We start from the raw sequence: 26,916 nt of genomic DNA on the forward strand, positions 1-26,916 counted from the left end.
GATTAATAAACATTTTAAGGCCGGTCTACACACCACATGAGGGACAGAGGTTTACTGTGTGTGTGTTCCAAATGTATTTCTTGCACTTGATGCTGTGTACTGTGTCTTCCTGTCCTTCTTGGGTCCACACACATCGCAGCGCTTCTTCTTGTTGCTACCAGCTGCAATCTAGAATGATGAAAACACTTAGTTCAGGAATTTTACTAACATCTCACTCACTCACATATAGTTATAGCAGGCCAAGGTAGGAGAGTCGGACACACACAGGGAAGAACATCACTCACACTTCCGGTATTGGAGTTGTTGGTTCTGTGGGTCGGGCGGATGGGACACCAGCATCCTCCTCACGATGGCTGCGGAAGCTGGGATCCTTGGGATATGTTGCCTCCTCTGGATTTGAGGTCTTACCAATGCCTTGCCAAGCTCCTCGAGAAAGAGCTGTCTCCTCTGGATTTGAGGTCTTACCAATGCCTTTCCCAGCTCCTTGAGAAAGAGCTGTCTCCTCTGGATTTGAGGTCTTACCAATGCCTTGCCCAGCTCCTCTAGAAAGAGATGTTTCCTCTGGATTTGAGGTCTTACCAATGCTTTGGCCAGCTCCTCGAGAAAGAGCTGTCTCCTCTGGAGCTTCCCTCTGGTCCAATCTGGGTTCAACACCATCTAGATGACAAATGTGTTGTACGCTGAGATGTCCAAGATGTTGGAGAATATCACAAGTGGCCAGCGTAGGGTTCTTCTTTTGCATCTGTAGCCAGTCACCAGCTTGTCTAAATTGTCCACCCCTCTTGTGGCATTGTAATTTTTATGTTCCTGGCCACAGATTCTCCCATCCCTATGCAGCATACTCATGAGTACCACATTTTCCCCTTTCTTTGGCACATAGGACACTAAGTATGTGTGTAGGCAGTGAACACAAACTCTGAGGAATTCATAGACCTGTTCCATGTATTCAACAGCTGAGTTGGGAGCTATAGCTTGTTTTTTAGTACTGTTCTTACCATAGTCAGCTTCCTCTTGAGGAGCTCCTGTCCCAGTTTGTGCAAAGTAAAAAAGTTATTGCATGAGATGTTGTGGACACAGTGTCACATCCAGGACAACCTGCATCCCTTGGTTCTTTTCAGGGTCTCCTCCATCTGGCTTCCCCGTATACGCTTGCAAGGTCCACCTTTATGATAAAGCAGCATCACAGGCAGCCCAGATCTTGATTACATATTTTAGATGGTATGTACTGCCTGAAGGGGCAGCGGCCTCTAAATGACATAAGCTGCTCATCAATAATAATGTTGGGCCAGGGTTGTAAAACTGACCTGACTGCAGCTAGCTTGTCTCTCTGTGGATAATCCTGGAAATTATGTGGAAGTTTTGTTGCACGGAAAAGTTCTCTGCCAGTTCCTGCATCCCACAGGGATTCTGTGGATTCCCCATTGGATCTGAAAACACCAGCAAGGATAAGAACCCCAAAGTATGGATGTAAATGAGTTTGGTCCATCTCCTTCCATCTCTCTCCAAAAACATGCCTTCCCTCCAAATTAGTGCAGTCTGGACGCCATCTGCGTCGGCCCTGATTTTCTGGATGGTTTCTGGGTTGAACAGTTCAAAAGAAGACTTTATGTCCTGCACATCTGTAACCGCCATCCGCGTCGGCCCTGGTTGCATCCTTGTCATATTGGTAGCCATGCGGGGTGGCTCATTCCTTGGGCAATTTCACCATTCAATTTTCACCGTTCGACCTCAGCCAGCCACCTTTCAATTTCACAATTTTTTAAATTTTTTAAATCTCCCCAATTTCGTTGTATCCAATAGTTTTTTAGTAGCTGTCTCATCGCTACAACTCCCGTACGGGCTCGGGAGAGACGAAGGTTGAAAGCACTGCTTATTAACACAGCACGCATCCAACCCGGAAGCCAGCCGCACCAATGTGTTGGAGGAAACACCGTGCACCGGGCAACCTTGGTTAACACCAGGTAACCTTGGTTAGCGCGCACTGCGCCCGGCACACCACAGGAGTCGCTGGTGCGCGATGAGACAAGGACATCCCTACCGGCCAAGCCCTCCCTAACCCGGACGACGCTAGGCCAATTGTGCGTCGTCCCACGGACCTCCCGGTCGCGGCCGGTTACGACAGAGCCTGGGCGCGAACCCGGAGTCTCCTCCTGCAGGCTGCTGTTGAGCTAGTTGCTGACGGGCTGGTCCTGAGGCTGGCTGATGTTCAATATCATCCTCTTCTTCCAACTCACTGTCAGACTCCGAATTGACAGAGACATGATCCACATATTCTGAAAATTCTTCATCTTCCAAAGTGGAAGACACTCCTTCCACACTAGCTTCCCTCTCTGCAAAAATTATTTCTAAGGCCCTCTGAGCAGTGATTATTTCTGTCTTACTGATTGATTGTGGTAAGGAACCACACATGCAAAGCTATTTATTTGTTGGGTCCCTCCCCCAATTTGCACCTGGCTGGAGTAGAGTGTAGAAAAATACAGCGTTTCAAAATAATGTATTGAAATAATGTATTGTAATAACATTGTGCAGGTTCTTGCAAGACATTGTGTAGTTTCACACACTACAAAGGGTAAAGAGTGCGAGAAAAGTGGGAGACAGGCAGACAGGCAGGGAGACAGACCGGTTCTTGGTGCTACATTGAAACAGCAGGGAGACAGACCGGTTATTGGTGCTATGTTGAATCAGTAGGCCCAGGGAGGAAGAAGACAGAAGGTACACAGCAAACCTTGTTGTTTAATTTGTACTTGTTTTCAGCCAAAATTTCAGTCTCTCGATGTGCAAAACTGATAGAGACATACCCCAAGCGACTTACAGCTGTAATCGCAGCAAAAGGTGGCGCTACAAAGTATTAACTTAAGGGGGCTGAATAATTTTGCACGCCCAATTTTTCAGTTTTTGATTTGTTAAAAAAGTTTGAAATATCCAATAAATGTCGTTCCACTTCATGATTGTGTCCCACTTGTTGTTGATTCTTCACAAAAAAATACCGTTTTATATCTTTATGCTTGAAGCCTGAAATGTGGCAAAAGGTCGCAAAGTTCAAGGGGGCCGAATACTTTCGCAAGGCACTGTATGTAATATACATCTGTAGGGTGGTGCACAAATGTGTTTTCATTGAGGCCAATGACTCTCAGGTTGAATAAATTATTCATTGTATAATTTTTCTTTCAGTAAACATTTGAAAATGGGTCCCACAGACCCGAACACCACACAAGGGTTAGTGTTTTGTGTACTCAGTGTATATGCCTACACTATGAGTTTGGAATAATACTGTGAAAATGACGACAATGCTCTTTTAGTTTATGAGAGAGTGGGGTAAGTTGAACAACCCATTATTTCTAGGAAATTAAATTAATAATACAAACATAATAATAATTGGACCTAATATTTAGGAAGAGGTTATCCTTTCTTGGAGTCTGAGAAACCTTGGTGGTAAGCAAATAACAAGTGGTAAGCAAATAACATTTTGACCAAGTCAAATTCAGTTGTTGTGTTATGAGATTTAAGAGATTTGTGTTTCATGATGCTTGTATCTAAACCAAAGTAGATATTTTTAAGATTGTTCTGTAAATAATTTGGGTTCTCTAAACCTAGCATGAAAGTGCATCCTTGTAGCTGTGTGGGCTAATATAATCAAAAAATTTGTCTTGGGATAAGTTGAGCCAATGGCCATGGGGTACAGTGGCTTGCGAAAGTATTCACCCCCCTTGGCATTTTTCCTATTTTGTTGCCTTACAACCTTGAATTAAAATTGATTTTTGGGGAGTTCATATTATTTGATTTACACAACATGCCTACCACTTTGAAGATGCAAAATATTTTTTTATTGTGAAACAAACAGAAAACTTGAGTGTGCATAACTATTCATCCCCCCCAAAATCAATACTTTGTAGATCCACCTTTTGCAGCAATTACAGCTTCAAGTCTCTTGGGGTATGTCTCTATAAGCTTGGCATATCTAGCCACTGTGATTTTTGCCCATTCTTCAAGGCAAAACTGCTCCAGCTCCTTCAAGTTGGATGGGTTCCGCAGGTGTACAACAATCTTTAAGTCATACCACAGATTCTCAATTGGATTGAGGTCTGGGCTTTGACTAAGCCATTCCAAGATATTTAAATTAATCCCCTTAAACCATTAGAGTGATGCTTTAGCAGTATGTTTAGGGTCATTGTTCTGCTGGAATCTCTGGAAGGTTCTTGAGGTTTCCCCTCAAGAATTTCCCTGTATTTAGTGCCATCCATCATTCCTCCAATTCTGACCAGTTTCCCAGTCCCTGCTGATGGAAAAACATCCCCACAGCATGATGCTGCCACCACCATGCTTCACGGTGGGGATGGTATTCTCTGGGTGATGAGAGGTGTTGGGATGCACCAGAAATAGTTTTTTCCTTGATGGCCAAAAAGCTCAATTTTCGTCTCATCTGGCCAGAGTACCTTCATCCATATGTTTGGGGAGTCTCCCACATGTTTTTTGGCGAACACCAAATGTGTTTGCTTATTTTTTTTTCTTTAAAGCAATTTTCTGGACACTCTTCCATAAAGCTCAGCTTAAAGTGGTCCCATGGACAGATACTCCAGTCGCCGCTGTGGAGCTTTGCAGCTCCTTCAGGGTTATCTTTGGTCTCTTTGTTGCCTCTCTGATTAATTCCCTCCTTGCCTGGTCTGTGTTTTTTGGTGGGCAGCCCTCTCTTGGCAGGTTTGATGTGGTGCCATATTCTTTCCATTTTTGAATAATGGATTTAATGGTGTTCTGTGGGATGTTCAAAAGTTTGACCCTGACCTGTTTGGAGAGATCCTTGGTCTTCATGGTGCAGCTTGCTTGGTGGCGGCCCTTGCTTAGCGGTGTTGCAGACTCTGGGGCCTTTCAGAACAGGTGTATATATACTGTCATGTGACACTTATATTGCACACAGCTGTATTTTATTTAACTAATGATGTGACTTCTGAAGGTAATGGGTTGCACCAGATCTTGTTTAGGGGCTTCATAGCGAAGGGGGTGAGGACATTTGCACGCAACAGTTTTCAGTTTTTTTATATGTTACAATTTTTTAAAACAAGTTATTTCTTCCATTTCACTTTACCAATTTAAACTATTTTGTGTATGTTCATTACATTAAATCCCCCCCAAAATCCATTTAAATTACAGGTTGTAATGCAACAAAATAGGAAAAACGCCAAGGGGGATGAATACTTTTGCAAAGCACTGTAAGTTAATTTAGTATTTAAAAAAAAAAGTTTGATTTAAACTTTATTTAACTAGGCAAGTCAGTTAAGAACGAATTCTTATTTACAATGATGGCCTACACCGGCCAAACCAAGATAATGCTGGGCTAATTATGCGCCACCCAGTGGAATTCCCAATCACAGCCGGTTGTGATACAGTCTGGATTCAAACCATGGTGTCTGTAGTGACGCCTCTAGCACTGAGATGCAGTTCCTTAGACCGCTGCGCCACTCGGGAGCCAATGGATGAGCCAATGGATGAGCCAATGGATGAGCCAATGGATGAGCCAATGGATGAGCCAATGGCAAGTTGAGGAAATGGAAGTGTTTTCTTCCCAGGTGTAATGCAAGGCAACACCAGGTCCTGGCCTATGTTAAGTGTAAACAAAAAAGTACGAAGTATTTGTTAGGGGCTAAGTCTTTGTTAAAGTCCCTTAGAATGATAAAATGGAGTAAGTTATGCCAAGAGATCACTTTCTTTGGACAAGCTAGGTTTTAAAATGCATGTTTACATGAATTCTGATTATTTCCAGGGATATACAACATCCTGAAATATAGGTACATATCTTTGTTAGAAATAATACTATAGTTGCCTTGACGGATTGCTCACCTCACCCCACTCTCCCTAAGAGCTGTTTGAAAAGACTGCTTGAAATTTCAGCCTGTTATGGTGGGATGTAGTTTTGGCTTGCCTGGTAAATTAGTTTATAGACCAATAAGAGTTTCAAACCTCTCTGACAATAACAGCTAGTTTTCAATGTTCCCCTCCCCACTGAGACAGACAGTTCTAGCACAATTCTTGCTAGAGAAATTGTTATTTGCAAATAAGCTATTTTTGTTTCTTTTTGACAATTTTAACATATTTTCAGTCTCCGAACAGTGGTGAATGGAAAGATATATCTGTTACACAAACACCATAAACTGTAATGAGTTTTGGCGATTGTCATTACGCCAGAATTCATGTGTCCACTGCTGTCTGCATCTTGGTGTTGGCCACTTATCTCTGCCTTGGAAAAATGTCTTCTTGTCAAACCATATCGCATTTTGGAGCATAGGCTATACCACCCGTTTTCAAATCCATACGCTCATTTTTTATGCCTTTGACATTTGATTATTATTTGTTACTTTTTATTTAACATTTATTTAACTAGGCAAGTCAATAAAGAACTAATTCTTATGTACAATGACGGCCTACCATTAGTTTAAGATATTTGAGGGATTGTTGTTAGCAGAGCTATGTTAGGATCTAGATTAGGGGGGTGGAGCAGCTATTCAAGGATTTACAGGATATTCTAGAGACAGACAAGGTTGATTCATCTCGCTTAGATTCCAGGAGTTTGGTTATGCCACTGTGTATTCAAGTGTGAATGGTGACTAGAGACATTTTGATGCAAGTTTTATTTCTATGTTGTATTTATTTATCTGACAGAAACCATCCCAGCATCTGATCCTTTGCTTAACAAAAACACAATGCCTTATGCCAATACATCGTAGTGCAATGACTATCTGTGGTAATCCCAAGAGAAACGTGTATATATCTGTTGGGATATGCAGTGATAATTCTAATGCAGATATTCAATGATGGAGTTATATGCCGTCTATTGAATTTCTGAATATTCTTTAGCGTTATCTCACCCGCTCATCCGGCAAATTCACAGTCTTGTTGCATCGAATATATTCATTGCTTATTATAGTGCTGAGGAAAATGTAACCATTGGCCCATCATCATTGATACATTTAGAGGCAGCCCATGCTCTTCTCCTCACTGAGTCATTTCTGTCAAATGTCTCTCTTGGGTCCACCCTGCCTTTCCAGCAATTAAAATGATTAAGGACCTTGAATTAACATGAAAGTTTATTAGGTTTGATTACCATAAGAATTAACAATAACATTTCTCCTGACAGTCATCTCTGGTGGATGTGCCTCCGCATTACGATAGTATGATTAGACCTCATGGTTTAATGCTAGTCCATCATGCAATTGGGTATTGGAAATGTGGAAGCTGTATTTTTCTGAAGTGTGCTAGTTATAAAAAATCTGTTTACTGCCGTGCGCATGTAGCAGGATGCACGTGATGAAGGTAGGGATCACCTTTAGTGCGTGTAGTAAGGACATCCAGAGCCATCCAGTAGGCCCTGGTAGCCATGCTGTACTCCTCCCTCTGGAAATGGAAGTTCCCCCGCTCTCGTTTCTGGTTGCCGATGCGTATACGGTCAGACATGGGGAGAATCAGGGGGTCGGGCTTCTCTCTGATGTTCAGGAGTTGTAGCTGGTAGAGTAAGGGGGCCCAGGCTGGAATATCAGGCTCCCTGACAAAAAAAACAAATACACACACATAAACAAACCTTCAATCACACTCAGACTGGAGCAATGTGGAGAGCCTTAGACAATGGGCATTGTCTAAATATCTTTGATTGTCACACATCCTTGTGTGTAAATTTGCTGGGTCAGTGCATGTCATAGCTCGTATGTTGACTTGCAAACATCACAAAAACATTTGTTCTGAAGTCATTCTCCACGTGCCTTCATTTGCTAATATCACAACTAAATTCTACGTTGTTTTGGTTACATCTTAATTGATTGGACTGCGTATTGATCGGTGACTTCACCTGCAATATATATTAGTAGACACCCAATTTCTGCTATCTGGTCAATAGGGAACTGGTACTGTTAAAATGTGATATATTCCTGTCTTGTTGAAAAGTTAATGGTCATGCCACATCCTTAAACAACTAAGGTGTTTGGCTAATAAAGGATACTTGAAAAAGAAGAGAGAGGTGCGCACACTGAATATGCTCCAGTTTGTCACCTTTAATGGACAACGTTTTGATCCTTCATGGATCTTCATCAGGTCATATTGGATCGAAGTGTTGTCCAGTAAAGGTGGTCAATTTGGGAGCATATTCAGTGTGCGGGCTCTCTTCTTTTTCATATTCCTGTCCATTCACACTCGTTTTGACAGCTGTTGTCTCCCAGGGCAGTGTTGCTACAGTGAATTAAAGACTAATATGTAAGTCAGCATGAGTACTTGGGTTTGTGAACTTGTGAGGGTATTCCAATCCCTCAAAACAGGCAAGAAATGTAATCTGGTACACCTGTGAGTTATACCTGTGAGTTACTGATTGCTTCAGCTTACTCAAGATCCACTCAGAAGGAACGTTAATTTGGTTCTCCAGCTGATCATATGGTCCCTTTGACCCCATAGCACACAATAGAGTATAATCATTAACTGGGTAACGGCTCTGATTCTGATGTGTGCACACATGTATGACATGGGCTCTCTTAATTTGGTGATGTTTAGCAGAGGGAGCAGTAGGTTGAACTTAGTGGAACTTATTTTGGTGGAAAGCTCCACAATTCCCTTACCATATGTGAACATCTAGAAGGTACAGTGCACAGCCCTTGCTTAATTATAGTACAAGTGGTAAACCCCCTCTCATTATTGTCCAGCATTCAATCTAAATACATAATTATCAGGTGCCATTCTGATTCATTAGCTTCCTAAGTATGTCAAGGTCATACTGTATGCCAAAATAAATTAATAAAACTCACTTCACTTTAAAAAAAAACTGAAATTAAAAAAGTAGGGGATCATATTCGAAAATGCAGTTCTAAAAAGTATTGGTCTGAAACTAAGCCTGATACTGATAAGTCCAGTTGTCATTGTTGCAAGGGGATAGCACTGTGGTGTGTCAGATCATGAATTATTCAAACAGGTTGTGTCAATTACACAATGTATGTCTGTCTAACAGAATTAGTATAGCTCCAGTCACTGTGTGGCTGTATCAGGAGGTGGAATCGGGTTACCTTTTCACCTCTCCACCCAAGGGACAACATCCTGTGTTATGTGATGCAGGAGCATGTAGCAGATGAGCTACAGTATGGCCTTGGAAACATGAGATGGATCCCTTTGCTTTGGACTGGAGGAAGTAGGGGCTTTGGATGAGTAGACAAAAAAAGAACTAGCTGTCATGTTCTGACCTTAGTTCCTTTATTATATCTTTGTTAGTTTGGTCAGGGCGTGAGTTGGGGTGGGTAGTCTATGTTCTTTTGTCTATGTTGTATTTCTGTGTTTGGCCTGGTATGGTTCTCAATCAGAGGCAGCTGTTGATCATTGTCTCTGATTGAGAACCATACTTAGGCAGCCTGTTTTCCCTATTTTGGTTGTGGGTGATTGTTTTGTGCGTATTCCTTACAGAACTGTTTCGTTTTCGTTCTCGCTCTTTATTATTTTTGTCATTACAGTGTTCAGTTTATTTTGTTTATTAAGATGAACACTTAACACGCTGCACCTTGGTCCTCTTCTCCTTCACCAGACGAAAACCATTACACTAGCTTTGTGTAGATTTCAGACTCCATCATTAGTGATGCTGACCCTTTTCAATGTGACTACCACGTAGATGGTCGAGGCTCCTCAGAGGAGGAAGTGGAGGACCATCCTCCTCATTGAATTTCATAAAAATAAAAATAGTAAAACATTAATAGATAAAACTATACTAAATATAATCACGTCACCAAATAATTGATTAAAACACACTATTTTGCAAAGAAGGTCTACTGTAGCCTCAACAGCACTCTGTAGGGTAGCACCATGGTGTTCCCATCCTCCTCTGGGTACATTGGCTCATGTTTCTCAACCCCTTCCATAAACTTACACAGTAATTATGACAACTTCCGGAGGACGTCATCCAACCTATCAGAGCTTTTGCAGCATGAACTGACATGTTGCCACCCAATAAAAGGATCAGAGAATGAATCTAGTACTGAATGCATAAACTACAGCTAGCTAGCACTGCAGTGCATCAAATGTGGTGAGTAGCTGACCATAAGAGAGAAAAAGATCAAATTTCTTTCTTTCAAAATGAAGAAGCAAGAGAGAAATAGAGAGAGAGAGAGTGCCATTTTTTTCACTTACTTAGCTAGCAAATGCAGCTAGCTAGTTTAGCCTACTGAAACACCCTGCTCAAACAGAGGGATGCTATGCTAGCTAGCTGGCTATGATTTTCCAACACAACACTGGAACTCTTCCAAGTCAAGGTAAGCTTTTTCATTGGACTAATTTATTGCCACCGGGGCCCACCAGTGTAACTGCTTACTGACTGCACACTGTAACCTTACTGCTTGATTGTAATGGGTTTACTAACTCATTAGTTCTATAAGTTATGCTAACTATGACGTTACTTTCGCTAATATGATGAGAACAATGTAGGTTGTGTCTAGCGGTTTGGTTTGGAAAGGTTTTTTCGCCTGGTCATATACAGCTGATGTGTTGTGTATTGAAGTCCACAAGCGAAGGGAAGAGGTGAGAGGAGGAGAGTGCATAGGCACAAGACAGAATACAACGTGGCTGCTAGGAAAGTGAACTGTGTTCACGTGTGATCAGGGGTGTATTCATTCCACCTATTCAGTTTTTTTTTATCATTCTTAAACGGAAGCAAAGGGAACAAAAACGTGGATAAATATACCTGAATTTGATTACACCCAATATCAGCTAGATGCAGGTAACAGTCCGAGGCGGTATTGAATGTCACTGTCTGTCACCTCAAAGTTGTCTCTCGACCTGTGTCCACCTACTGTACATTTTAAATGTTCATTCATATGCCAGGTTGTAGCAATCTCATGATGCGTATAGGGAAAATGTGTGTGTCATGTAGTAGCCTAAACATATCAATGTTACATTGAACTGGGTGAATGGATTATGAATGACAGTCATCCAATATGCTGTAATAGAAAATAATTGTCCTCCCTCATCTTGAAAGGTACTGACCGCTACTGCTCGTAGAATATTCAGATTTAGTATATGTAGATGTATAGCTGAATTTGATCACAGCCTTGCTTACTGTAGGTGAACCCACAGAGCCTAGGTCCATGCAATATTTATCGGACAGGACCCTTCGAAGAGTTAATCTCCCTTTCGGTGTCTTGGGCAAGTGTCCATAAGCACAGATGTGAGATGGAATGTATTCACAAAGTGAATGTGTTTATGTTCTGCCTGTGGTTTTGAAACATTCAAAGTTAATTGGGCTATTACTGGAAACTGTAATAAATCCCAAATGGCTTTGATAGGTTGGATATACTGTATTGTTGTTTGTCCTTTTTGTTGCGTACTACAGAGGAAGTATCCTTTCATGATCTGCCATCAATCTGTCCACCACCTTTCTTGACAAGTCCTCACAGGCATTATATTTATTTAATGCAAATGTGAATAGTTGATTTATTTTAAAAGAGCACAACAACTCATCTCATTGCATCCCACCTTCATTTGGGATTTTCTTCTCATCCTGATCACACATTCCACCTTCATATGGGATTTTCTTCTCATCCTGATCACACATTCCACCTTCATATGGGATGTTCTTCTCATCCTGGTCACACATTCCACCTTCATATGGGATGTTCTTCTCATCCTGGTCACACATTCCACCTTCATATGGGATTTTCTTCTCATCCTGGTCACACATTCCACCTTCATATGGGATTTTCTTCTCATCCTGGTCACACATTCCACCTTCATATGGGATTTTCTTCTCATCCTGGTCACACATTCCACCTTCATATGGGATTTTCTTCTCATCCTGGTCACACATTCCACCTTCATATGGGATTTTCTTCTCATCCTGGTCACACATTCCACCTTCATATGGGATTTTCTTCTCATCCTGGTCACACATTCCACCTTCATATGGGATTTTCTTCTCATCCTGGTCACACATTCCATGAAAATCCATTGACCAGGATATATGACAGTCACTGAGAATGTATAGATAGAATCAAATCACTGTTCTAGTTTGTCTATTTGCCGTGTAGTTTTCCCTTTCTGCTCTTAACTCACTCCATTTCACAATAGTCCAAAGGCTAGCCTACATTACAAGATGTTCAATACACCACCTTTATTGAAAAACAAACAGCTACTCAAACTGGACAAGAAGGTCACTGTGCCAAAGGGGTCCAGTTAGGGTAATTTCACTGGTTGAGATAAACTTGCTAAAGGTGGTTGTGTGTAAATTGTAATAGAGGATAGTTTACTGGGGAATTCCTCAGAGAAAAATTGGCCTGTTTAACAACATGTCCCCTTTGTTACTGTGGCCTTTGTGCATCTTTGTTTCAGAGAATTTCACAGCAACTGTTTCTTTTCCATTTTAATTTTGTTTCGTAAGGAAGCTAGGAACTATATTTTGTACTGCTATCAAAATTGCATCGCAGGGTCTCCCGAGTGGCGCAGTGGTCTAAGACACTGCATCACAGTGCTAGAGGCGTCACTACAGGCTGTGTCGCAGCCGGCTGTGACCGGGAGACCCATGAGGCGGCTTACAATTGGCCCAGCGTCGTCCAGGTTAGGGGAGGGTTTGGCTGGCCGGGATGTCCTTGTCCCATCGCTCTCTAGCGACTCCTTGTGGCGAGCCAGGGCGCATGCACGCTGACTTCAGTCACCAGCTGTACGGTGTTTCCTCCGACACATTGGTGCAGCTGGCTTCTGGGTTAAGCTAGCAGTGTGTCAAGGTCGTGGCTCTCGACCTTTGCCTCTCCCGAGTCCGTACGGGCGATGGGACAAGATTGTAACTACCAATTGGATATCACGAAATAGGGGAGAGAAATGGGGGTGAAAAGTGAACAAAAATATAAAATAAAGTGTATCATAGGCCTAAAATCAATGAGCCCTGTCAGTCATGTCAAGAGAAAGCTGCATTGTTACTTTAACTTTCCAGTTACTTCTTATTACACTGGGTGTAAAGAATGTAGCTAACTAGCTACTGCAGCAGCCTGTCAGTCCTGTGTATAGATAAATATAACACTTGGTACCTAAACTGGTAATGAAGCTTACACAGTGCATTAAGGGAGACATCTGTTTTATCTTGGTGGGATCAAGATGAATAGCCTTTAAACAATCCAATCCAAACAATCCAATCACAACACCATGATCAGCAGGCCAGTCTCAGCCACAGCACAGCCTTGTTATTTCTCTGCTGACATTTGGAGAGGAAGTAAGCCATATCAGGTCATGGAGGGTTTTACAGGATCACACAAAGGCACAAGGAGAGTGAATTTAATTGAGTCTGAACTGTGAGTCATTGGAAATAATAAATAATACCTCCCCTGCCATCGTGATCATGGAGTAGGTGACTGCATTTCATGGTTTCCGGAGAGGGACAGCTAATACAACCACTTTGCTGGAGGATGAGTCATATTTTATCAATGTAGGCCTCTCATCAGCCTCACGATGAGGATGCAAACTCAGATGACATCCCTAACACATGTATCCAAATACAGGCATGCACTACTCACACACTGTAACCTACACACATGCATGCACACTTGCATCCGTTGCAAGGTATTTGGGTCTGAAATTGAAGCCATATGCTGTTTCAAAGAGGTTTCTCAGAAAAAGGGTTATCATCCTCGTACAGGATTGACCTTTGGAACAAAATATAATTAAACACAGTTGCCAAAGGTTTTCCTCTTAAAGGTGTGATCACTACCATTTACTCGGTGGTGCAGAATTATAGCAGATCTGTACATTGTGCTTCTTAAACATACGTAGCTACAAGGCACTACCTATTGTGTAGCCTATAGAGCGCTAAAGTTCCATCAACCAAATTTTTTAGCACCCCAAAATATGAATGGCTGTGAACTGCACCTACTATCCTCAAACAAACAGGCAGTGCCAGAGACTTGTCAGATGTCATTTGAGATCCCAACATTGTTAAATCTCCACTGGGTTAACAGTGTCACACAGGGCACTAGTGATTTGCCCCGTAGCCGGCTCAGTTAATGATCCCCCGGGGCCTGATTAGTACAAGACAGGAAACACAGGCTGGTCAGTGGAACAAACTCATCTGAACTAACCCAGGCTCTGGCCTCCTAATGAAATCTGAACCTGGAACCTACTGGGGTGAAGGCAACTCTACACACTCCTTTGAGGCTTAGCAGAGCCTTGCACACAACCGATCGCTGTTGTAGCCTAAAGATGCCATTAGATCCCCTCACACATATACTGAAATGGTTTTGAAGTCCAAAGCCCAGCAAAGTAAGCCACCCACCCACAGTTAGCCACAACAAGAGTATATGTGTAGTTGAGAGTTTGTTAGGGGTTGTTATTGGCAGAGTTCAGAGAAACTAGGGTATATAGCCTATATAACCTTTCTACGGGCTGATTGGAGTTGGCAAGCCTGAGATGTGATGGGGTCATAAAGAGCCAAGCAGCAAAGAAGAACACAGTAACTTAAGCCCTAGAAGAGTTTAACTCGTCGGGTAGAGTTAACCTTTAGGACTGACCCTATTCTGCCGGTCAACATCTGAACCGACACTGACTGACCTGAGTGAGGGTGGGGTAGAAATTATAAGAGATGTTGGCAAAATATTTAGCTGAAGCAGCAAGTCTGCTAGTGGTGCTGAGACAGAGAAGGGTTGAGGGAGTCACATTGACAGGCTCATCTGGCCTGGGGCTGTTCAGGCATTTTCTCTCTCCATCAAAGCGTGTAAGGATAGGCAACATTTACAGTAAACACTCAGCATGTTTTCTTAAAACACGTGCAGTAGTATAAGTGACATGTACTGATAATCAAGGCAGAGTAATGCTTTCATATACAGTAGTCACGTCACTAGAATGTGTGTAACCCCTGCCATGCCATAGTGTTTGTTTGGATAATGTTCCTCACTTATGGAGGTTTTGTTTTGATTTCCTCTCTCCCTGTGTCATCTCTATGGGATGCATGCATCCGTGACTGATCCGTTTGACTCACAGAGAGCTGCAATGCAAATTTAATTATTTCAATGTAATGTTTATAGCTCTTAATGTAGCTGACCCATTATGTTATCTGTCAGGCAGACACCTTATCAGTCTGAATAAAGGAAAAAGATCTGTGGGGGAAAACAGAAGTCCATTTGACGTCAGGCACTTTTAAATTATGTTTTTAAATGATGGAAATGCCCAGAAATTGCCTCACCGTGGTTGCTAAGTAGATCACTTACAATAGTATGCTGTTAATAAAAATAGATGTGTTCTAATAATACTCCGTGGAGGATTTATGAGGCACTCTAATGTTGTAAAAAACACCTCAATTGGATTGGTCACCAGACATTAATTTGCTTCTGTTTTGCATTTTAGAGAGACTTGTGCAGCTCTGGACATAACACCAAAACAACCACACAAAGGTGCTTATCTCTAATCCTGCCCTCAGTGAAACGTCACAGCTGTTTTTCTGCCTCCGTGGTTCATTTACTGCAAAACAGTTCTCTGCTACTGTCTACGATACAAGGACTAGCCAACATTTATTCTGTCAACTATGTACCTCTAACTGGGCTGCTGCCTCTGTGTGTTTTTACTATATTGTGTAATTTTATTCCCACTTCCACAAAATCCAATGAGGGAGGAAACAGCAGGGATCAAGGGTAGGTCCTGCCCACTGCCTGGGGGTGAGCTCTTCAAAAGTCCTCATATAATCTGCAGCAGGCCTCCTCAGCCTGTTAAAATGAATCCAATCTCAGGCCTGGGGCTAGCTGCAGTGCTTACAGTAGCTTTTTATAGGCATTTTTGTGTGCCGGGGCATCTGAGAAGAGCTGGTGGAGGCAGATTGCTAAAACCACAGCGATATTATGACTCCTCTGTCTGGGGTTTAGAGAGACATGGGTCAACACTGTGACTAAAGGGGACTATTTTCAGACAAGACTGATTTGAGGGTGCGTCTCAAACCGCAGAATTAAATGAAAATGTGTGATGCAATGTGATGATCACCATTTTCATATGTGGAGGTCGGGTCCCGCAGATGGCATATTTACACGTCATAAGCCACAGACCCGGCGCCAGGATGAAGTGACTAAGCTGGGTGTACACACCACGATTCTGGCCACAATTTAGCTGTCCCAGACAAGTTATTGGGATCGGAGACAAAATCCCCATGTCGTTGCCTACTTGGGGCACATGGCCATCACCGATGCTCGTTTAATGTGACCGAGCCAAAGGCAAAATCTGAGGGCTGCCGATCCTGTCTTTGAGCAGTCCCAGACGCCCCAATATTTTCAAACATTTTTGATTCTATCGGCACAAAATCTGCAATGCTCTTGTAGTGTGAGATGTGTTACGACAAGTTTTGGAGAATGGTGATCAGCAATAGCCAATGAGAGCTCGCCAGAGAAGAAGCCAGTGAGATGATGATGTTGTTTCGCTTGACCCAGAATGAGTAGACTCTCGAGTAAGAGCGATGACTACTAGTATGCGTCTGTACTTGCCTTTAACCAAAGCCAAAGTGTCAAATCATTACAGCTCTGAAGTTCACAAGTAATGTTTTTCAATTCAAAATGTTGGCTAGAAATTTCAACTCTGTATGGCACGATTGAATGTCTGACTGAACTTGTATGAGGCTGCTTTGAGCCACAGGTCATTTTAGCTATGTTAACAATCTAATCGCATCATCACATCAGAATCTTGTTGTGTGTGACACCCCGTCTGTGCCAGATCATTTCGTGTGCGCAGCACTACATTGGCAAGACCAAAAAACGACATGAAAGACGGTCATTAAATGTGAGAGGATCAGCGATGTTAGGATTTTGAAAGTCGTGTAGTGTACACCAGGTATAAGGGGGCAGTTAAAATCAGCACAATTTCTTGGGGTTCTTGCATTGGAACTATATTGATATCACAATATACCATAATAAACATAAAGTTCAAATGCAGAGACTCCGAGATCATTAAATGCTTTAGAAGTGACAGGTTGGCGAGAAATCTGCAGCCTTTCTCCACTGGGCTGTATCAGAACAATGAAGAACTCCCTACCCAGTAAAGTCCATTTCAGTAATGAATATAGGCTACAAGATTGATAGGCTGTTTAAAATAGGTAAATGACCCTATGTGAATGCAGCCATACACACATCGGTTTTACCAAAATAATGCAAACTAAATGCTGAAAGCCTAGTAGCCTAGTTACAGTATTCATGCATGCAAACAAAAATACTGAATAGCAGTTTGGCTTAGAATACCGACACAACTGCAAATGCAAACAAATTAACGCAAACAGAAAAAACAGAGGCACCAAAATATCAGATCGATAAAGGCATGACACAATCTATATTTAGGCTAGTTACATTAATAGTAAAGAAAAGATTAATAGAGATCTAAATAAACAAAACAGCCTACAAACTATTACAGCTGTCTTGCCAAAAAAATAGGTTTATATGCCCGTTTCAAACATGGCAAACCAGGTCACTGAAGAGTTCAGCAGTAAGTTGTGATATGGAATAATACACTTCCGTGAATCAAATTTGACCCACATAATCAATCAAGAAATGCCAACCTACCATAAACACGTTTTGAATACGTACAGTTCAATTTACAACCACGAAAACCAACAGGCTACCAGGAAAAAACAGCTTGGGTCAGCAGCTTGGGACCACGTGAACAGAACCTTGGGAGAGGTGAGTGTAGACGGGGGAAGCCAGGGTGCTGTAACCCCGGATAAAGTGGATATAAAAGTTGACAAATCCCAGGAAACATTGCAGTTGCACTCTGGATGTAGACTGGGGCCAATCCACCATCGCTCTCACCTTCCCTGGATCCATCTGTACACTCCCTTTAGCGATGATTGTAACCCAGGAAGGGGATGGTGGAGCACTGAAATTCGCACTTCTCTGCTTTCACAAAAAGCTGGTTCTCCAGGAGGCGTTGGAGAACCTGTCGGACGTGGAGCACGTGTTCTTGGGTGGAGTGGGAGAAAACGAGGATGTTGTCGAGCTAGTCGAATACAAACCAGTTCAACATGTCGCAGAGAACATCATTAACTAGAGCTTGGAACACAACTGTGGCGTTGGTAAGGCTAAATGGCATGACCAGATACTCATAGTGACTGCTGGCCGTGTTGAAGGCAGTCTTCCACTTGTCCCTTTCCCATATCCGCATCAGGTTGTAGGCGTTCCGTAGGTTCAGCTTGGAGAACATGGTGGCCCCCTGGAGTGGCTCGAAGGCCGAGGAGATGAGTGGTAGCGGGTAGCGTTTCTTCACCGTAATGTTGTTAAGGCCCCGGAGTCATTGCACGGGCGCAGGGTTTTGTCCTTCTTCTCCACAAAGAAGAACCATGCGCCGGCGGGGGAGGCAGAAGGACGGACGAACCATGCAGCTAGGGCGTCCTGACATACGTAGGTTGATGGGAGTGGTGTTGTGGGTGACCCAGCCTATAGAGCGCCCGTCCAGCACTCTAACGTCCATGGGAATGGAGAGGGGCTGAGTGGTGATGCCCAGCTAGGACACCAGGGTAGCGTCCATAAAGCTCTCATCGGCCCCAGAGTCAATGAGTACCCTGAGAGATTTGGACTGGTTCCCCCATAGCAAGATGGCATGAAAATGGGTGCAGGCAAGGGTAGAGGAAAAGTTATCCGCATGGCCCACCAGAGTACTTGCTCCTACCGGTGAGCCTGGTCTTTTAGTGGACAGGCAGACAACAAATGACCAGAAGTCCCGCAATACAGGCAACTCTTAGTGTGAAGCCTGTATAGCCATTCGTCTGAGGACAGCCTAGCTCTGCCTAGTTGCATCGGCTTGGGAAGAGGTGAATCGGCAGACTTTGGAGACTCTCTGGGGAACTCGGGTAGCCTCGGGTTCTCTCAGCAACAGAGCCATCGGGGACTTCCGGGATGCCTAGGAGGCGAGGTGGATGCCTTGGGTGGGCGAGTGAAATCGAACCTCCTCTCCTTCGCTCCCGTAATCGCCCATCAATCAGAATGGTCAGGGCGATGAGATCCGTCGGTAGTCTCGGGCTGCAAGCTCATCCTTTACTTCCTCCGATACTCCGTGTAGGAACATGACGAAAAGTGCTTCCGGGTTCCAGGCACTCTCAGCTGCCAGCGTGCGGAAATCCACCACATAGTCTGCCACACTGTGGGAGTCTTGCCAAAGCTGGAGTAACTTCCAGGCAGCCTCTTTCCTGGAGCATCGAAAACCTTCTTCATCTCCAGACTGAAGCATACGGCCAACTGTTGTTCCCATACTGCCATAGCCCAGGCGAGAGCCCTCCCGGACATCAGTGTGATGTCTTAGAGTGGTCCGAGGGGAAGGAGGAGGGCTCCAGCTCAATGATGAGGGAACACTGAATCGAGAAACGCCCGACAGGTGACCGACTCTCCATCGAAGCGTTCCGGGGGAGGTAAGCAGGGTTCTTGGGAAACCGAGGTGCCCGGGGAGGTGGCGCTGCTAACAGCCGGGTTACTGAGGGGCTGGGAAGTTACCGTTGTGGTAGGCTGCCTCACAGAAAACCTGCGGAATTGCTCCAGCATTGTGTTCAACACTCTGTCGTGGTATTCGGCCAAGGTCTGGAACACTTCCATAAGACCATGAAGCAATTCCTCGTGCCTTCCAATGGTGGCTCCTTGGGAGGAGATGTCGTTGCGGAGCTGGTTCGATTCTGCTGGGTCAGTCATGGCCAGTCTGACAAGGAGCAGTAGTAGGAAGGATTAGAGGACCAATGCACAGCGTGGTACGTGTTCATATTGCTTACTTTTAATAGAACACTGAAAAGTGCAAAATAACAACGTGAATAAATTAAACAAACAAAACAGTCCCGTGTGGAACAAACACTGACACGGAAAACAACTCAATAGTGAAACCAGGCTACCTAAGTATGGTTCTCAATCAGGGACAACGATTGACAGCTGCCTTTGATTGAGAACCATACCAGGCCAAACACAGAAATCCCAAATTATAGAAAAAAGAACATAGACAACCCACCCAACTCACGCCCTGACCATACTAAAACAACGACATAACAAAAAGTACTAAGGTCAGAACGTGACAATTTGGGGATATTTAAATTAATAATTTTCCATATTTTACAAATGTTTGTATTGAAATTTTATTTTTAGAAAATAAAAAATATGTCTGTTTTGAGTATCTGTTGTGTTGTCAACTCCGCCAGTGGCTTGTTAACTCTGTCAAATAATATTTGAATCACTGTTCTGCAACATATGCTTAAACAATGAAAATATTTGCTGTGCTAGACCCAAGGGATAATGTTAGAAAAACATGCCAAAATGCTAATTAAATTAGCCCTGGAGGATTTAATAGTGCTGTAAAACAAAAATATATTTGAATAATCTACTGTTAGAATTAAACAATCAAGGCCTTTAAACACTTGTTGAACAATAATTGTTCAAATGAAATGCCTTTTATGTTGCCTGATGGAGTTGACAGATCCAGTTAGTTGCATTGTATGAAGAAAAACAGAAATGAGATCAGGCTTTGGCCGTGGTAGTTTGGCAATACACAACACAACGACGGGCTTTATTGCTTAATTATAAGATCTCAAATATATCTCAGCTCCTTTCCATGGTGTGTTGGCTGATACTTTGGTCTATCAAAATATATACACTGCTCAAAAAAATAAAGGGAACACTTAAACAACACAATGTAACTCCAAGTCAATCACACTTCTTAGAAATCAAACTGTCCACTTAGGAAGCAACACTGATTGACAATAAATTTCACATGCTGTTGTGCAAATGGAATAGACAACAGGTGGAAATTATAGGCAATTAGCAAGACACCCCCAATAAAGGAGTGGTTCTGCAGGTGGTGACCACAGACCACTTCTCAGTTCCTATGCTTCCTGGCTGATGTTTTGGTCACTTTTGAATGCTGGCAGTGCTTTCACTCTAGTGGTAGCATGAGACGGAGTCTACAACCCACACAAGTGGCTCAGGTAGTGCAGCTCATCCAGGATGGCACATCAATGCGAGCTGTGGCAAGAAGGTTTGCTGTGTCTGTCAGCGTAGTGTCCAGAGCATGGAGGCGCTACCAGGAGACAGGCAAGTACATCAGGAGACGTTGAGGAGGCCGTAGGAGGGCAATAACCCAGCAGCAGGACCGCTACCTCCGCCTTTGTGCAAGGAGGAGCAGGAGGAGCACTGCCAGAGCCCTGCAAAATTACCTCCAGCAGGCCACAAATGTGCATGTGTCTGCTCAAACGGTCAGAAACAGACTCCATGGTATGAGGGCCCGACGTCCACAGGTGGGGGTTGTGCTTACAGCCCAACACCGTGCAGGACGTTTGGCATTTGCCAGAGAACACCAAGATTGGCAAGTTCGCCACTGGTGCCCTGTGCTCTTCACAGATGAAAGCAGGTTCACACTGAGCACGTGACAGACGTGACAGAGTCTAGAGATGCCGTGGAGAACGTTCTGCTGCCTGCAACATCCTCCAGCATGACCGGTTTGGCGGTGGGTCAGTCATGGTGTGGGGTGGCATTTCTTTGGGGGGCCGCACAGCCCTCCATGTGCTCGCCAGAGGTAGCCTGACTGCCATTAGGTATCGGGATGAGATCCTCAGACCCCTTGTGAGACCATATGCTGGTGCGGTTGGCCCTGGGTTCCTCCTAATGCAAGACAATGCTAGACCTCATGTGGCTGGAGTGTGTCAGCAGTTCCTGCAAGAGGAAGGCATTGATGCTATGGACTGGCTCGCCCGTTCCCCAGACCTGAATCCAATTGAGCACATCTGGGACATCATGTCTCGCTCCATCCACCACAGACTGTCCAGGAGTTGGCGGATGCTTTAGTCCAGGTCTGGGAGGAGATCCCTCAGGAGACCATCCGCCACCTCATCAGAGCATGCCCAGGCGTTGTAGGGAGGTCATACAGGACCGTGGAGGCCACACACACACTACTGAGCCTCATTTTGACTTGTTTTAAGGACATTACATCAAAGTTGGATCAGCCTGTAGTGTGGTTTTCCACTTTAATTTTGAGTGTCACTCCAAATCCAGACCTCCATGGGTTGATAAATTTGATTTCCATTGATGATTTTTGTGTCATTTTGTTATTAGCACATTCAACTATGTAAAGAAAAAAGTATTTAATAAGAATATTTCATTCATTCAGATCTAGGATGTGTTATTTTAGTGTTCCCTTTATTATTTTGAGCAGTGTATTTAAAATGTTTGTGAAAGAAAGTTCATATTGTCCCATCTTTCAAGAATCCCTGAGCTCTAAAACAGCTCTTTTTTTTTTCTCAGCCGTATGTCAAAATGTGTAAAATACTATGAGATGAACTGTAATATTGCATATTTTTCTCTCTGTCCCATAAATGGGCCTTGCTCGAAACTTACGGAGGGGCCCCAGCGAATCTGTGCTACGCCACTGTGAAGCAGACTCATATCAGTTGTTTTCAACTCATGATTATCACCCACACTATGAAGTTGTGATATTGTTGTCGACATGTTTATCACTGAACAATTTATGGCTTTTTTTAGGCTGCATGTTCTATATGAAATATGAGCCAATGATGCGTAAAACATTTTAAAGTTGATCCACAAGTACAAGTGTAACAACTGCTCCATAACAGAATAAACATTTCAACACATTTGGCATCGACCATATAATATATAATCACTGGACTGTCACTGATATGTCATGAAGGAAGGTGTGACTACAGGTTAACAGCACTTCCTGTTATTTCACTGTTATTTATACTGATGGGAACACACAAATGTAAACCTTGTTATGGGCTGTTCAGTGAAGGTAGTGTGGAAAGTATACCTAGTATTCTGGAGGGGAATACAGTCTATTATCCAATTTCAAGGATATTAAATTGTCATTTTTGGTTGATACTTTTTTTCAATAGATTTGGCTACATGATTAGGACTAGATGTGATGACTTTCAGAGAGGCAGATATGTTAGTTTGTGTGCAGGAAGGGAGGAATTTTACTATCAGCCCAAGGGAACCTTTGGCTCTGTGGATTCCTTAGTGAAGTAAATGGCTAAGCCACAGTTAAAAGCAATGACAGATCTGCTCTCTTTTTGCACAGACACTGTGTCTAACTTCACATGCATAGACCATTTTAGTGCAAATTTGAATTTGAAAACTTCAAAGTGTTTTTGGTCATTGCACAACACCAGAGTCACACAACTGAAACAACATCTTTGAAACTCAATAATTACCTTTCCATTGTTATTTAGGTTCAAATAATGTGCTATTTTAAACAGATTGAGTTAGGCCTACTCGCAACTCTCAAGATTGCAAGATTCAAGGAAGTACTGAAAATGTGATGGGTGTTTAAAAAAAATTGTCAAACAGCTGTCTATTCACAGATAGTGTAGGTTAGTTCAACTGCGTACTTAGGTTTTCCTCTTATACTGGCACCAGAGTAAATTTAACTCTAATTGAAGAAAATGTAACTCTGCCAACATTTGGTCCCAGTCTAAAAAGAGTAAAACATACTCAGGCAGTTATTTTTTCAGAGTTGCATAAGCTAAATGTAGTGTTAATATTTAACTCTGCGTCATTTAGTTTCACTCTGTACAGTATTAATTGAAAATTACTCTGTTACATTTTTTTTATCTCTCTGCAGTGTTGTTCAGTATTCTAGAGCTAATTATTTCAAGTAATGTTTACTCTCCTATGGGGTTAAGCTCAAAACTATTTTCAGGTTGATATGGACACATTTAATAATATATAGATATTTTTATTTCACCTTTATTTAACCAGGTAGGCTAGTTGAGAACAAGTTCTCATTTACAACTGTGACCTGGCCAAGATAAAGCAAAGCAGTGCGACACAAACAACAACACATAATTACACATGGAATAAACAAACATACAGTCTATAATACAATAGAAAAAGTATATATACAGTGTGTACAAAGGAGGTAGGATAAGGGAGGTAAGGCAATAAATAGGTGGCATAGTGGCAAAATAATTACAATATAGCAATTAAACACTGGAGTAATAGATGTGCAGAAAATGAGTGTGCAAGTAGAGATACTGGGGTGCAAAGGAGCAAAATAAATGAAATAAATAACAGTATGGGGATGAGGTAGTTGGATGGGCTATTTACAGATGGGCTATGTACAGGTGCAGGGATCTGTGAGCTGCTCTGACAGCTGGTGCTTATAGTTAGTGAGGGAGATATGAGTCTGCAGCTTCAGTGATTTTTTTCATTCCAGTTGTTGGCAGCAGGGAACTGGAAGGAAAGGCGGCCAAATGAGGAATTGGCTTTGGGGGTGACCAGTGAAATATACCTGCTGGAGCGCGTGCTACGGGTGGGTGCTGCTATGGTGACCAGTGAGCTGAGATAATGCGGGGCTTTACCTAGCAAAGACTTATAGATGACCTGGAGCCAGTGGGTTTGGCGACGACTATGAAGCAAGGGCCTGCCAACGAGAAAATACAGGTCGGGCTGGTGGGTAGTATATGGGGCTTTGGTGACAAAACGGATGGCACTGTGATAGACTGCATCCAGTTTGCTGACTAGAGGGTTGGAGGCTATTTTGTAAATGACATTTCCGAAGTCTAGGATCGGTAGGATAGTCAGTTTTACAAGGGCATGTTTTGCAGCATGAGTGAAGGATGCTTTGTTGCGAAATAGGAAGCCCATTCTAGATTTAATTTGGAGGCCACGGAAGGAGAGTTGTATGGCATTGAAGCTCGCCTGGAGGTTCGTTAACACAGTGTCCAAAGAAGGTCCAGAGGTATACAGAATGGTGTGGTCTGCATAGAGGTGGCTCAGAGAATCACCAGCAGCAAGAGTGACATCTTTGATGTATATAGAGAAAAGAGTCGGCCTGAGGATTGAACCCTGTGGCACCCCCATAGAGACTGCCAGAGGTCCGGACAACAGGCCCTCCGATTTACACACTGAACTCTGTCTGAGAAGTAGTTGGTGAACCAGGCGAGGCAGTCATTTGAGACACCAAGGCTGTTGAGTCTGCCGATAAGAATGTGGTGATTAAGTCGAAAGCCTTGGCCAGGTCGATGAATACAGCTGCACAGTATTGTCTTTTATCGATGGCGGTTATGATATCGTTTAGGACCTTGAGCGTGGCTGAGGTACACCCATGACCAGCTCGAGGTGCAAGTGTGTAAAGTCTCACTTACATGTGCCTTAATGTGTCATTGTGGCTTGCATTATGACCTCCAATCTTTAGGGGTAACCATTTAAGAGGGAGGATGTCCAGCCATTTTACATCACCCAACTTACATTCAGAATGCATGTCGGAGCAGAGAAGACGATGCTGTTGTTAGACTTCCTACATTATGTAAAATGGAACAGCCTTCTCAGTAACGGTTTAAATAAATCTAACCATTTACAGATTAGATTCGTTTAGGAAAAATGTATGTTACGTATCATGAGATGAAAAACAATCAATGTACATACGAAAACAGATAATGAAACATATTCTAACAATCAATCTATAATAAATATAATTGGGTGGGTGCTTATATTTTTCCCATTTCACACATGTAAGGGTTTAATACGCATATGTGAATTGGAAATGTGTTTGTTGCATATCCCACTCCCCCTCAGACACCCTCGGAGAGTGGGGTTACGGTCAGGGTCAGCCAGGCGACCCTGGAGCAATTAGGGTTAAGTGCCTTGCTCAAGGGCACATCGACAGATTCTTCACCTTGTCGGCTCAGGGATTCAAACAGCAACAGAGCATGCTGGGAAATATGACAATCACGCCCCTCCCACATCTGTGGATACACCAACGTTTTAACTCCCTGTCTCTGGTTACTCTTAATGGAGTTAAAAGTACTTGTTCCCAATCAACTCCAGTTATCAACACTAACTCCAGGCAGCGTATCACCATGTTGAGGGCTTAAATAACTCCAGGAGAATCAATTTAACTCTAAAATGTTTTACTCTATAATTTCAACTCTCCTTGATTTACTGTGTATGTATTTGAGAGAGTGTAGTGAGTGAAAAAGGAACTGCAGAACATTATATTAATTAATTAAATAAATCATCCTCATCCAACAAGGTTTCAGATTGCCTCCCTCACACTACTGCCATACCTTTTAGCTATGCCTGGGAGACAGACATACACTTAATATTCCATCCCCTCCTAATAGAGTTCTGTAAATGCTGATGACAGAAATGTTTTTGACCACGTGCAGCTTAGTCATTTATGTGTGACATTCTGAGAATGAAATAAATGTCATGAAAATAGATATTCATCAAAAAATTTATTTCCTTTCTGTCAAAGTCTGAGTCGCTACTGGTGCATGTATTGAAAACAAGATAAGGACCGGAGAAAAAATGGTGATCAAAGAAATGTCACCATGTCTAGAATATCACCCAGTGGATTGTACACATCACATAGCAAGTGGTCATCACGCATCTCACACCAGGGTGCTTACCTGCTGTGACGGACTGATTTACAGTTGAAATGGTTGATATTAGAAAAGGTATCATGCCTTTGTTGATCTTTTGCTTTGTAAATCAAGCCATAGTAGATGAAATAGCATTACAAACAGTGGCAGAAACATTTATTTGGATAAACTGATATAACTTGTCATTGAACTCCAGAGTTCAGAATGCTAGTTAAGTGTGCATGAGCTCATCTTAAACCATGATGATGCTCCCTCTGTCTTTCTCCCCCCGCCAGGCCCAGTCTCTCTGTGGATACGGGGCCCAGTGCAGCACACTTTCTTACTAATTAGGCAGTTGTGTCTCAGGTTGTCATGGCAGAGCTCTACACATCTGGGGGGGCTTAATATAGCGGTGCTATTAGCATGACCCTTCACACTCTCTCCCTCAAATCATCGCCATGAGGAAGGATGAGACCCAGAGCACCACTCATTAGACACAGAACCACGTCTGAGGAGGAAGGACTTTACTTGACTTGACCAGAGCTGATGGCAATGGCCTTGGGTTACACTCATCAGATACAGACAGCCACAGGCAATTAGGAGGAATGTGTAGCCATTTATCT

The 26,916-nt window shown here is 42.9% G+C and overlaps 1 protein-coding gene across 1 annotated transcript in view; it reads right to left on the minus strand.

The window, feature by feature from the left end:
* Nucleotides 1-26,916, minus strand: part of LOC109866948 (peptidyl-prolyl cis-trans isomerase FKBP8-like) — a 53,172-nt gene that overhangs the window by 7,768 nt on the left and 18,488 nt on the right. Inside the window, exon 4 of the mRNA XM_020455875.2 lies at nucleotides 7,314-7,531. Coding sequence (XP_020311464.2) covers nucleotides 7,314-7,531 — 218 coding nt within the window. The remainder of the gene's footprint in view (nucleotides 1-7,313; nucleotides 7,532-26,916) is intronic.

Source organism: Oncorhynchus kisutch, linkage group LG22, assembly GCF_002021735.2.
Source record: "Oncorhynchus kisutch isolate 150728-3 linkage group LG22, Okis_V2, whole genome shotgun sequence".
Classification (NCBI taxonomy): domain Eukaryota; kingdom Metazoa; phylum Chordata; class Actinopteri; order Salmoniformes; family Salmonidae; genus Oncorhynchus; species Oncorhynchus kisutch.